At 48.7% G+C, this 13227-nt stretch overlaps 1 protein-coding gene across 3 annotated transcripts in view; it reads left to right on the top strand.

Moving 5' to 3' along the window:
* The window catches only part of LOC146178706 (multidrug resistance-associated protein 1-like), a 142833-nt gene that overhangs the window by 127447 nt on the left and 2159 nt on the right, over positions 1-13227 (top strand). For all 3 annotated transcript variants that reach the window (XM_084578467.1, XM_084578468.1, XM_084578466.1), the window contains one exon: positions 12086-12252. In XM_084578467.1, the coding sequence (XP_084434593.1) occupies positions 12086-12252 (167 nt within the window). The remainder of the gene's footprint in view (positions 1-12085; positions 12253-13227) is intronic.

Below are 13227 nucleotides of genomic sequence, written 5' to 3'. Positions count from 1 at the left end.
GATACCGGTAAACTGCTAGTCATAATCTGTGAGTGCTTGCCAAATGCGCTCCATCACAATCTTATTCTTCTTGTTATTTCCTTTTCATGGTCCGGATCTGCGGTTACTACCTGTCCTAAGTAGACATATATTCGCCTACTACTTCCAGTACTTCGCTACCTAATGTAAACTGCTGTTTCTTCCCGAGGCTGTTGTACATTACCTCAGTCTTCAGCGTATTGATTTTCAAGCCTACCTTTCTACTATTCCTGTCTAGGTCACCAATCATTATTTGCAGTTCATCCCCCGAGTTGCCTCGCAAGGCAATGTCATCAGCAAATCGCAGATTACTGAGGTATTATCCATCTACCCTTATCCCTAACTGCTTCCATTCCAAGTCTCTGAATACTTCCTCTAAACAAGCTGTGAATAGTACTGGGGAGATGGTATCTCCTTGCCTAACACCTTTCTTTATGGGAATTTTGTTACTTTCTTTATGCAGAACTACGGTTGCCGTGCAGCCACTATATATATCTTCCAGCACTTTCACGTACGGCTCGTCTACCCCCTGATTTCTCAATGCCTGTATCACCGAAGAGGTTTCAACTGAGTCAAATGCTTTTTCGTAATCAATGAATGCTATGTATAAGGGCTGGTTATATTCCGAGCATTTTTCTATCACCTGATTGATGGTATGGATATGATCGATAGTAGAGTACCGTTTCGGAAACCCTGCTTGATCCTTTGCTTGATTGCAGTCTAAGGTTGTCCTGATTCTATTAGCGATTACCTTAGTAAATACCTTATACGTAACAGACAGTAAGCTGATTGGTCTGTAATTTTGAAGGTCCTTAGAGTCCCCTTATAAGTGAGGTTTATATTTGCATTCTTCCATGGTTCCGGTACCGTCGCTGTCACCAGGCACTGCGTATACAGGGTGGCCAGTTTTTCACTAAGCATAAAATGCATGAAAAAAGCATTGCTGATCTCCGAGTGTCGCCGGTTCCTGCAACAGATTCTTTATTGTTTACAACACATTGATAACGTTAAAGGGAATGGATACTTCTCGGTCTACAAATTTGTTACAAAAAGGCATGTGTATAATATCTAAACCAGTTTCCCACATAATCTCTTTCTTTTCCACTGCACTTAGTACATTTTTGTGCAAGCTTGTTTGTTCCATAAATGTTTCTGTTCGGTTATGTTTTCATTTCTGCACTTTACTCCATGACTTAGTTGGTTATAAAACCGACAACCTCACAAACCATTTCCGAGCTGCCCAAACGAATGCTAGATTCAGACTATACGAAGGCTGTTACGATGCTGTAACCATACAAACATTGCACATTCGTACGCAGACAGCAACAGACGGCCTTTCACACATTAGGGCGTTGTGGACGACACACAGCAGGGACGCTACTGCTGTATGAGCACAGATGAGGCAAGTTCGTTTGCCTGCAACAACGCCCGCACAATCCGCCTTTTTCACAAAATATGACGCCCCACAAAATGTGAGGTAGTGGTTGAAAATTCGTTTGCTACCGGTTGAAAACGTCTTTGGGAGACGCTGCCGCCTGCTAAATGGCGATGCATGTTCTTGGTAACTACCGCCCTCTGTCGCATACGCCTGCCACGAGTATGAATGCGCATGCCCCCGTGATCAGCTCCGGCTCCACAGAATGCAGAGGCCAAGAACTGCGCATGCCAAGCTGGGGCTGGTGGTTTGTTTTCTACCAGGGGAGAGGCGCGCATGCGCAGAGCGGCTTTGTGAGAAGAGTGGAATCTCTCCATCTCGACATCCGCCTTCCGGCTCTTGCAGTACACGCACTTCCGCTCACTTATTCATCCTCGTCGGTAGCGAGTACGGATTACTACATTCTCATTGCTCACTGACACCGCTTCTACCACAAGTATTAAGGGTAGCGTGCAAGAACCCTTTCTGCAGAAAATGTAGTGTTGCTGGCGTTGTGAACGAAAAATCACGGACATGGCTGCGGCAGGTGGTAGTTTGCAGGTGCCATGGCCTGGCGTTGATTGGCCGACGAGCGGTGTGACGTTACCAGACCACGTGATATAGCAGACGCTGCTTATTGGGTTTCACATTTTAGATGTCAGAGTGAGATCAAAATAGATCCATTAGAGACCCTTGGGAGATGGAGGAGACACATTATTCCTAGGCAGCGCAGACACGTCCAGTCGTTTTCAAATATATACGATCCACGACTAAAGTGCACGGAGCGGATCCGCGCCACACCCCGATATTAGCGTCGGGGTATGGGGGCGAGAGAGCCATATGTGAAGACGACCTTAATTCACCCTCACTCTCGTGTTGAGGACAACCCAGAGGGCTATGGAACGAAAAATGGTAGGGGTAACATTAAGAGATAGAAAGCGTGCAGAGTGGGTCAGAGAAATAACTCAAGTTACCGACATTCTAATGGAAATTAAGAAGAAGAAATGGACATGGGCAGGACATGTAGTGCGAAGAGAGGATAACCGATGGTCGCTGAGGGTAACAAACTGGATTCCAAGGGAAGGAAAGCGTGGCAGGGGGCGGCAGAAAGTTAGGTGGGCGGATGAGATTAAGAAGTTCGCAGGGGTCAAGTGGATGCAGCTAGCACAGAACCGGGTTAAGTGGAGAAATATGGGAGAGGCCTTCGCCCTGCAGTGGGTATAATCAGGCTGATGATGATGATGATGATGACTCTCGTGTTGTCATGTAACAGGGCTGAAGAACACTCTGCTCGGCGTTTGCAACGAGGGAGGGTGCCCAATATTTGAGTTTTTCCCTCTGTACGGTGGCGCTAGCTGTGCGTGCACCGAAGCAAAAAACAAATGTTTAATGACAAGGAGAATCCACTTTTCTGTGCTCTCTTACCGCAGTTACAGCAAGTCTAGAGTCGGGGAGCGGCTGAGATTAGAGGTGTACACGATGCATTCTAAGCTCGCGTCATGTCCAGGCCCTATGTCTAGACCGGACGCGAGGTGAGGAGCTCGTCCCGAATCGGCACTGAATGAGCCAGAGCTCAGCCCGGCCCGGCCTTATGCTCAGGCTTCAGCGCCGGACCTGGCCTGCCTCATCCTTCTATAAATACGCATGAAGTGATGGTACTGAAGTAAATAACTTTAGGACGATAAGTTTTAACCTTCCAAAGAAACTTAGGCTATGAGATGCCGTAGTGATGGGTTTCGGAAATTTCGACCATCTGGTGTTTTTTAACTTGCACTGACATCGCACAGTACACGGACGTCTTCCTTTCACCTCCTTCGACGAGCGGCCCCCGCGCTCGGGATTCGATCCCGCACATTTGGGCGCACCAGTCTGGCACCCTAACCACTGTACTGCCAAGGTGGGGTTAAGCCACAAAAACGTGCGAGGGACCACAGCACAGAGCGAATCTCGAGATGAATACCTGATCACCTGCGCTAATGTTCAGTTCAGTCGTGTCCGACTCTTCGTGACCCTTTAGACCACGTCACGCCACGCTTTCCGGTCTCTCACTATCTTCCTAACATCACATAACTTCATCTGCAGCGCCTAGAGGATGCCATCTAACCATCGCGTTCGCTGCCTACCCCTTCTCCGGCGACCCTCAACCTTTCCCAACAGCGCTAATGTTACCGAAGTGGAAAACGAGAAAGTAAATCTCAATAGCCCTCAAGCGGCCACTGACGGCTAGCAAGGATCCGTTCACAGGAATGGCGCATTGAGGAAAAGGGTATCGACGTCGGGAGGAAACTCGGATGTCCTTGCGCGAGGAAGACACAGGAAATCACTTCCTGTTGTGCATTCGAGACGCCTTTTGCACTTTAGTCACAATCACTCTTTCATGGAAGTTCCGCGTGGACTAGATTGAAGGGGGGGGGGGGGGGGGTAAGGGGGGGCTCGGCCAATCCGGGACAATTATACCTGGGCCCAGCCGGAGTCCAAAACACACGGCTTTCGAGCGGGCTGAGCCCAGCCAGCGGCCTCCTCCTTCCCATAGTTGAGATACGGCGCTTTGCAGTGGCGATCGAGGCCTTGTTTCTCTGGTCTAAATATGCTTCGCATGTACAATCGTTGCAAAGCGGGATTTTTCATTTCGTCTTAAGGCGAAAGCCTCCCTTCGCCATTGTGAGGAAGGCGGCAACGTCTGTGCGTACCGAGATGGCCCGAAATAAAATGGGACTTCATCGACAGTGCTTACCTCAAAAGAAAGTTGGATTAGAGAATATTGTAGTGTATGGTTGTAAAAGAAGGGTATATTTGGCGGATTACGTAGGGCACCAAGGGCAGATTGTGACACTTTATTTGTGGACAACACTATCGCTAGTGCAGTGTGTTAACTGAGAAAATTTGATGCCCATTTGAAAAGGCACCGCGCCGCTTTTTCACCCCATTTCTTTCGAGGTAGAGCAGTCTATCAAGGATCGCGCTCTCTGAAGACTGCCGGCTGCTTTGTCGGTCCGTCGTCCGCAAATAAGCGAGTAGCAATAACAAAACTTGTGGTTTTCCTTCTAGCCGAATCTGTCTTTTTCTACCGGAGTTGCCCTTTCATGGGTGGTGGGCATGGTAATGAGGGAAAATATTTGTTGAGGAAGGCTGCTAAGCATGCAACCCGGTGACAGAAAGAGAACGGGTTGCGGAGATTGGCTTACGTCGTAAATTCATCAGGTTGACACGCAGGAATCGCTGATGCTACGACTGTATGCTGCTAATTTAAGGCGACATCTTTTCAGTAAGCATCAATTACTGCATCGTCCGTCCTTTCTGTTTCACATTTGGTTGTACAGCGCGTAAGTAGAGCTCGAGGATAGGGTGAGTGCGCTTGTGACGAGATCACACTTCCGCCGTACTGGTGAGCTGCCTATAACAGCTTTCGCTATAAAAAGTTTGTCCAATTCTTCGAAACTCGACCAGTGCATTCACACAGCAGCGCGATGATAGCAGGTGAGAACACAATCGTAGCAAAGGAAACAACCAAGCTCAAAGTTTTAATAACCTGTGCTGTGGATGAATACGTACAGTCGTGAGCAAAAGTGGAGAGACCGCCGCTTCGGCGGCGGGAGCAGTTGCGGGGCCGCCCCACGGCGCTGCTATCTCGCCGCGCTTGCTCGCTGCGAGACGTGCCCCCAGTGACGACAAACATCCCCCTCGCTCTCGCGTGGGTGCTTATCACGACATCACGACTGATAAATTCCTAGTGCGGATGTCGGCTACTCTGAACGCTCTCGTCGAAGAGTAGTGTGAAAAGTGTATAGTTCCCGAAGGGAAAATAGTGGCAGCTGCTCCCACTGTCGGCGCGCTTCGGCGGTAACGCCGTCGGTGGCTTGCCTGCCTAATCAGTCGGCGGCTGGCACGCTACAAGAAAAAAAATGCACGGGAAACTTTGCTCGAGCCTTGAGAAGCCACTTTTCAGGCCTGATTTTTTTCTTCAATCTGTCAATAGCCGCGAGAATGCCAAGTTGGGATCGCGGGCAAAACACAGAAAAGAGCTGTCCTTCAAGAACTAATGCATCCGCATGATGAGAGCTCGTGTGAAATGCAAGCAGAGCCTTGATGTTGCGCCTTAAGTGTTGCAAAATTAGCCTAGTTTCAACCCTTCACTGTGTCAAATGGGCATAGGGTACCTTTACTGAAGTTATTCGTTATGCGTGCGAATGGTGACGGCCTTTTGATATCGGTTCTCTGTAAGAGAGCTCACTATGCACGGAGTCATGTTGCACATTTGTGAGTCTGATGCGCGCGATTTGTGATGTCCATGAGCGACTGGTGCACATGAAATGAAACTCGCACAGTAACGGAACAAGCGGACGGAAACGGGGCGTCAAACCACTTGGCTCCAGAGTGGTAAAGGGAGATTTGATTTTAGTTTCACCAATATTTCGCGTTTTCTCCATGCTGATAAAAATAGTAATGTTTTTATCGTCAGTTGGGAACTCGTCTCTGTGTTTTTTCTCGTCTAATGCACCTAATAGTAAATTCCAGTCGGAGATCTGGAACAAGCTTTTTTTGCTTCCTTAAACGGAAAGCGCATTTCTAAGAAGGATGTGGATTGAGATGACGAGTTCTGAAAGGCTGCTGCCACGCCTGGAAGTATTTCTGCTTCTTCGTTTGCTCACTGTGTTGCTCCAGATCGTGCTTAAGGCAAAATGGAGACATACCGCTGGAACTGCGAGAAAACTGCTTGGCAGCGTCATCTCACGGTCCGTGCCTATGTGCATAGTGCGTCCTTTTAAATATTGCTCTCCTGTTCGCATAAAAATTTCCACGAGGCAGTGTCGTTGTATACAGAACCGCAAGGTACGGCTCATTATTCTCATGGTGAGAGACTGTCTGGTCGAGCCAGCCGCCTTATATCACTCGATCCTCATTGTGAGCCCTTCCCGCGGCGAAGCTGAAGATCAGATAGCTTGGTATTGAGTGCATGTTTGCGGAATAGGCTCGGCCCGCTGGCAGAAGAAACGTGCGCCTCCCACACGAGTCCAGATTGATTTGATACAGCGAATACATCAAAAGGAAAACGCAAGGCAGTCGGGCTTCCCGCTTCATGCACCCCCTTCAAATAAGTTACCACAAAATGCCGGGCACTCACAAGGGTTTTATTGGGCGCAAGATATAGTGCTCTAATACTTCGTAAATTGACCATTCACGGCAATTACACGAGCTGCACGGCGCAGCATAGACTCGTATAATGTCGGCACAACGCTCTCGCGCAGCCTGTCCCATTCCTGTTGCACGGCACTCCACAGTTCATCTGATGTAGCCGTGCATAAACTCTGGGCTGCCAGTTCTTTTTTGATCCTCCCAAACCATTCTCAATCGGGTTTAGGTCAGCACCTGCTGGTGGCCACTCCAGCGTGCGGATTCCCAGCTGGTTCAGAAGTGTGCCCACGGCGCGAGCTGTGTGCTCAGGGCTCCGATCCTGCTGAAACAGGAAAAAGCCGTCACTGAAGGGCCCGCCAAGCACATGGGGGATCAGCTTCTGCTTAATGATGTTAGCATATGCGGATGCGTTGAAGCGGCCGTCAATGCGCACGAGGGGGCCCAGGCCATCCTTGCTGATGCAACCCCACACATTCACAGCGCACCTGCCACTTGAGAGCACGCTTGACGTGTACTCTGGTAGATATCTGTAAAACAGGAGCGTGGACGGAGGTGACGAAAAAAAAAAAGGCCGAATGTTATATTATAAACCTATATAGAGAAACATCTGATATTTGACAACCTAAGATCAAGACCTTAACTTCTTTTTTTTTTTTTTGCAAACGGGTACTGCATAAGGGCCGGTATTGAATAAGAGAAGATTAATTACACCGCTACCGCTGTGACAGACCATAGCCATTGAAAACATGTTTATCTGATGCGCCGAAAAGAAATGTGAGAATTACATTATTTTGAAGCAATGGTACAAATGACTGAAGGGCGCTTACTTTAACGTCAGTGCTCAACTCTTTTTATGAAACGTGGTAACGTTTACGCGTTTCTAGTATCACAGAAAGAAAACAATATTAGACCCGCAATTCTGCTAAGTATGCGTATCGAATTGGATACCCAGCATCGGAGAAACGGTTTTCGCATACCTGCAGTTGAAGGGGCGCCAGACCTTCTGCTGCTGGTCCCAACGACTGGAGAAAGTACTCTCGTCAGAAAATACCACCTCCCTTCAGTCGGTGGTCGTCCAGTGCTGCACGGCTTGTGCAAATTGGAGCCACTGAAGCTGTTGCCTGCTTGTAAGGTATGGCTTCTGGGCCGCAACAGAGTTGCTTAAGCCTGCTTCTTTGAGGCGTCTTCGCATTGTGGATGATGACACCTGAAGACCCAAGACTTCACGTATCTCGCCGGAAGTACTGAAGGGGTCTGCCACAACAGCTGCGACGATCAGCTGATCTGTCTTTTCGTCGGTGATACGTGGTCGGCCACTGCGCTCCGCGTCATGAAGTCGGCCACCTTCATCCCGGTATGCATGTAAAGTTCGACTTACTGCATTCCTCGAACGGCCAGTAATCCGGTAAATTTCACGCTGCGAAGTGCCCTGCAAGCTCAGTTCGACGATTCGTCTTCGTTCGGCGATAGGCACCGGCGGCGACATACTTGCAAAAGACAGAGCTTAGAATGAACCAACGGCTAATATAGCCGTCATATCGGACCATGATCACGTGGGAATCGCCAGCACCAAGTGAACGCTGAGCGATGGTTCAGAAAGCGCAGTTCTTGGACGCAGAAGCTTCTCCGCGATAGCGGCTCACGATAGGGATCGATGGATAAAACGGTCGCCCAGTGTATCACCAATGCCCTGTTTCGCCATCAAAATGCTTGAACCTGTGGTTTCCCTGTCAGGCCGTGTTTCAATCTGGACCAAAATGTAGGAAATCTTGGCCGTAGTTGTGCAAAGCTCAAAACTTCGGTAATGCAAATTTACCGCACGCTCGCACGTATTTGCAATATATTAGCCTACGAAGGACAACTATCCCTGATATGCATGGATAGGGCCTCGTCAGGGACAACGGACACCTACGAGAGCAAGATTTCCTTCTACTACTTATTTCCATCGCATGCCATGTTACCCATTTCCGAGTGGCGGCTACAATTCCCACAGTTACCTCTCCACTGCGGTGACTCAGTAGTTCGCTCGACTGCTCAGCCACAGGAGGTGAATTCGATCCTGCCACGTTCGATGGAGGCAAAGCACAAGGCGCCTGTGTACCGTGCGATGTCAGCGGTCGTTAAACAATTACAGGTGGTCAAAATTATCTAGAACACTCCACTACGTCGTCCCTCGTAGCCCGAGTTGATTCGGGACATTAAACCCAATAAAACCGTAAGCTGCAACAGTTACCAACAGCAGCAAACATCCTCATTCAATATCGAATCGTTTTGCGTTACCCCACGACCGGAGAAAGCGATTTTTCAATTCGATTGCTTTATAGACAGGAACCTCAGCTCTGTCTTTGTAGTCCTTCCAAAACGCGTCATCGTGCAACTGCTGTCATCAGAACGTCCGAGTTACCTGACGCTGTAATTTATAACACGGCACTCTTCTGCAGATCCAGCAAAATGCATACTGAGCTTGCAGTTATCGGGAATAGAGTTTAAAAAAAATCTCACGTCTCATAGCACCCTAGTAAACTGTGCGCCGCTTCGTAAAGAAACCTGCCTTCAAAACGCGAATCATTTCACAGGCCCGCAACCTAAAGAAATAAAATTAGCATTTCAAGAAACAATACTACTAACGCCAAGGGGGAATTGTTTCTCTTCTTTCCAAGAATTCACCGGTTTTGTCAGCCAGCCCTGGCGGTAGTGTCCCATTCATTTACACTGTACCCAAAAAAAGCTTATCATAGGTGTACGAAAATAACAGATAATGTTCTGTGCGTTTTGGTCTGTAGTACCTTCCAAGCTTACAAAAAAAAAAAAAAAAACCTGTCCCTCATGGACATTGTCAATCGCGCGTATCAGACTCACAAATGTGAAACATGACTCCGTGCATAGTGAGCTCTCTTACAGAGAACTGATATCAAAAGGCCGTCACCATTCACACGCATAACGAATAACTTCAGTAAAGGTGCCCTATGCCCATTTGACACAGTGAAGGGTTGAAACTATGCTAATTTTGCAACACTTAAGGCGCAACATCAAGGTTCTGCTTGCATTTCACACGCGCTCTCGTTATGCGGATGCATTAGTTCTTGAAGAACAGCTCTTTTTTGTGTTTTGCCCGCGATCCCAACTTGGCATTCTCACGGCTATTGACAGATTGAAGAAAAAAAATCAGGCCTGAAAAGTGGCTTCTCAAGGCTCGAGCAAAGTTTCCCGTGCATTTTTTTTCTTGTAGCGTGCCAGCCGCCGACTGATTAGGCAGAGAAACCACCGACGGCGTTACCGCCGAAGCGCGCCGACAGTGGGAGCAGCTGCCGCTATTTTCCTTTTGGGAACTATACACTTTTCACACTACTCTTCGACGAGACCGTTCAGAGTAGCAGAAATTCGCACTAGGAATTTATCAGTCGTGATAAGAACCCGCGCGAGAGCGAGGGGGAAGTTTGTCGTCACTGGGGGCACTCTCGCAGCGAGCGAACGCGGCGAGATAGCAGCGCCGTGGGGCGGCCCCGCAACTGCTCCCGCCGCCGAAACGGCGGTCTCTCCACTTTTGCTCACGACTGTACGTACTGGCAGGTCATAAAACGCGCTGTGAATTTCGCTGGTCAAGATTAGATGCTGGTGTTTACTTCGGCTCTGCACGGTAGTTTTAGCTCGACGAGCCAGTTAAACTTTGCCTTATTTACATCTAGAGCAACAGCTATAATGATACATGTAAGAATTAAGGGGATACTTGGTTTCGTTCGGGTAACCTTGGAGCTGAGCTAAGGTAAAATACCTAGCCTGTGTAACAAGTCGCCCGCGTGTGTTATGCTGTAGCAAGCGAAAGCACGATCATATTGTCCAACGTTATATAGCCGCTTGCGACCTCTGTCAACGCCGGAAGAAACCCCCTGTGCTACCCCCTGGACACCTGCAGCCGATTGCTATCCCGACTGAGCCATTTTCTCGTGTTGGCCTTGACCTCCTAGGGCCCTTCCCCGAGTCCTTGTCAGGAAACAAATGGATCGCTGTGGCCACCGATTATGCCACGCGGTACGTGGTCACTCGCGCCATTCCAACCAGCTGCGCCACAGACGTTGCTGACTTCCTTTTATACGACGTCATACTTCACCATGGTGCTCCCCGTCAACTACTTACCGACCGTGGCCGCTGTTTCCTCTCCCGAGTTGTTGAGGAAATACTTCGTTCTTGCTCCGTTCGGCACAAGTTCACCACTGCGTATCACCCTCAGACGAACGGCCTTACGGAGCGTCTTAACCGCACACTCACCGACATGCTCGCAATGTACGTATCCGACAGTCATCGCGACTGGGATATTAGTCTGCCATTTGTCACCTTTGCATATAACTCTTCGCGTCATGACACTGCTGGGTACTCTCCATTCTATCTTCTCTTTGGAAGAGACCCCTTACTGCCCTTCGACACTTTGCTTCCAGCCGCTGGCCCCGTCACAACCTATGCCCGCGATACCATCGCCGAGCCGACGCCGCTCGCCAGATTGCTCGTCACAATCTCACCATCTCTCAAGAAACTCAAAAACGACGCTACGACGCTCACCACCGCGATGTGCACTATCCTCCCGGATCTCTGGTGTTGCTCTGGCTTCCGTGCCGTCGTGTGGGGTTGTGTCAAAACCTTCTGCCCCACTACACAGGTCCTTACCGTGTACTACGCCCAGTGACCGACGTGACCTATGAGATTGCACCGCTCCACCCAAAGTCACTGACTGCTACACCCACTTCCGAAATCGTACTGCCGCCCGCCTAAAGCCATATTACTCCCCCTGCACATCGCACGCCTAATACGCACCGGGACGTTGCCTTTTGCCGAGGGGGATAGTGTTACCGGGAAACGCGGGACCAAAGTGATGTGCTCACTGACAAATACGACGACCGAGGAACACGGGCACGTCAAAGCGTTGAGAAAGAGAACGACGCTGACAGAGTGAACACTGCACGGCTACTGAAGTCTCAGCGTCGAGTTCAGCCCATCGCAGCGCTGTTACATTAAGTAAATCCCCGTAAAAATATGATTATATGAGCCCTTGACCATGCCTAATCACCTTTCACCTTTACCTTGCACTTGAACTTTGATCCTAAATGTGACTGATTCTCTACAGAGTCTGTGGACACATAACAAGCACCAAATGACATCAAGTAAACTGGCGGTGTTAGCAAAACCAAGCCAGACAGAGCTGTCGTTCGTCAAACTTGGTTTACCGCAAACACCCCCTGCTAATTTTTACTGTCTATGTTACCGGATTTCATTTACAGGATAAGCGATGGTCGCTAGAGGTAACAAATTGGATTGCAAGGGAAGGAAAGCGTAGCAAGGAGCGGCAGAGAGTTAGCTGGACGGATGAGGTCGAGAAGTTCGCAGTGGTCACGTGGATGCAGCTAGCACAGGACTGGGTTATTGGAGTAATATGGGAGAGGCCGTCGCCTTGCAGTTGGTATAGTCCGGCTGATGATGATGGTTTTTTACTTCAGCTCCTTCACTCACACCCTGATCTGAAATACACAGGATCCGAGTCTTGTGCGAGGTACACTGCGTGCCAACTTGGACCCCATGCAAAAACACACGGACGACGAGCTCTGGCAGGTTCTCCGGCAGGCGCACCTGGCAGACTTTGTGTCGCGGCAGCCTCTGAAGCTGAACCACGAGACTGGAGATGGCGGCGGGAACCTCAGGTGAGCGCCGCAGCTTGTTTAAATATAGAATTTATCGAACCATTTAGTAGTACATCAGGAGGGGCGTGTGATATAGCGTAAATCGTATGCATCAAAAGGAGGAATTTGATGAAGTTTCCTAACATGTAGGCCATGCTATGCCCTCCGGTTTCAGTCCGATGATATATGCTGAGCCCGCGGCAATGGTAGTGGACGTGAGCAGTCTAATACAGCTGTACCATAATTAGGCAATGTGAATAGGTTCTTTTTGCTTTCTCAGTGCAATGCTACAGCAAGAAGATATGAAAAAAAAAATGCAGTCGCAGAACCACAAAAGAAAAAAGCATGCGCCATGTTTTATAATCCGAATGTTTCCATTGGCACTTTTGTAACGATGACTTGCTATTCAAGACGCCATCCAAAGGAAGCCCGCGAAATATAAAAAAAAAATTAAACAAACTTGTGAAGGAGCTTCTGAGCAGCTCTTAAACATGCAATGAGTGAGCAAGTTCACAGACAGTGTGACGTTAGCCACAGGGAAGCGACAAGCCGTTCTGCCACCAGCTTTAGAAATTTGGTCTTCCTAATTCTTGTCGCATGATGACGCAAATGCGCTCTGCTTGCCGTCGCGGAAAGAATAGAGCCTCCAAGACTGTGGAAAAAAAAATAAAAGAAAAACAATATTTGTTTCTCATCAAATAACTCAAGGTCAGTAGCATGTCATTGCGGAGTCATGCGAAGACAGCCGGAGGCCCAGACACCCACTTACGGAGCAAAGCCTTGTCGCTTTCCCGTGACAATTGTCACCATGCTGCTGGCATTGTTTGTGCTTTGCACCCTCGAGATTATATGATTGCACAAGCGTCCCGTAACTAGACTTTAGAACGTTGAAAAATGGAACATGTGGGATATATCAAAATCAACTTATTCGAGGTTTAAGAAAGTGCTTTACAGCTTTTCATATTACATTTGTAGTCTGTAGCTCTTACCTAGAAA

This window comes from Amblyomma maculatum, chromosome 9 (assembly GCF_055883805.1).
Source record: "Amblyomma maculatum isolate TAMU_Amacu chromosome 9, ASM5588380v1, whole genome shotgun sequence".
Classification (NCBI taxonomy): domain Eukaryota; kingdom Metazoa; phylum Arthropoda; class Arachnida; order Ixodida; family Ixodidae; genus Amblyomma; species Amblyomma maculatum.
The sequence above is the reverse complement of the archived record's forward strand: the minus strand, read 5'-3'. Positions and strand labels throughout refer to the sequence as shown.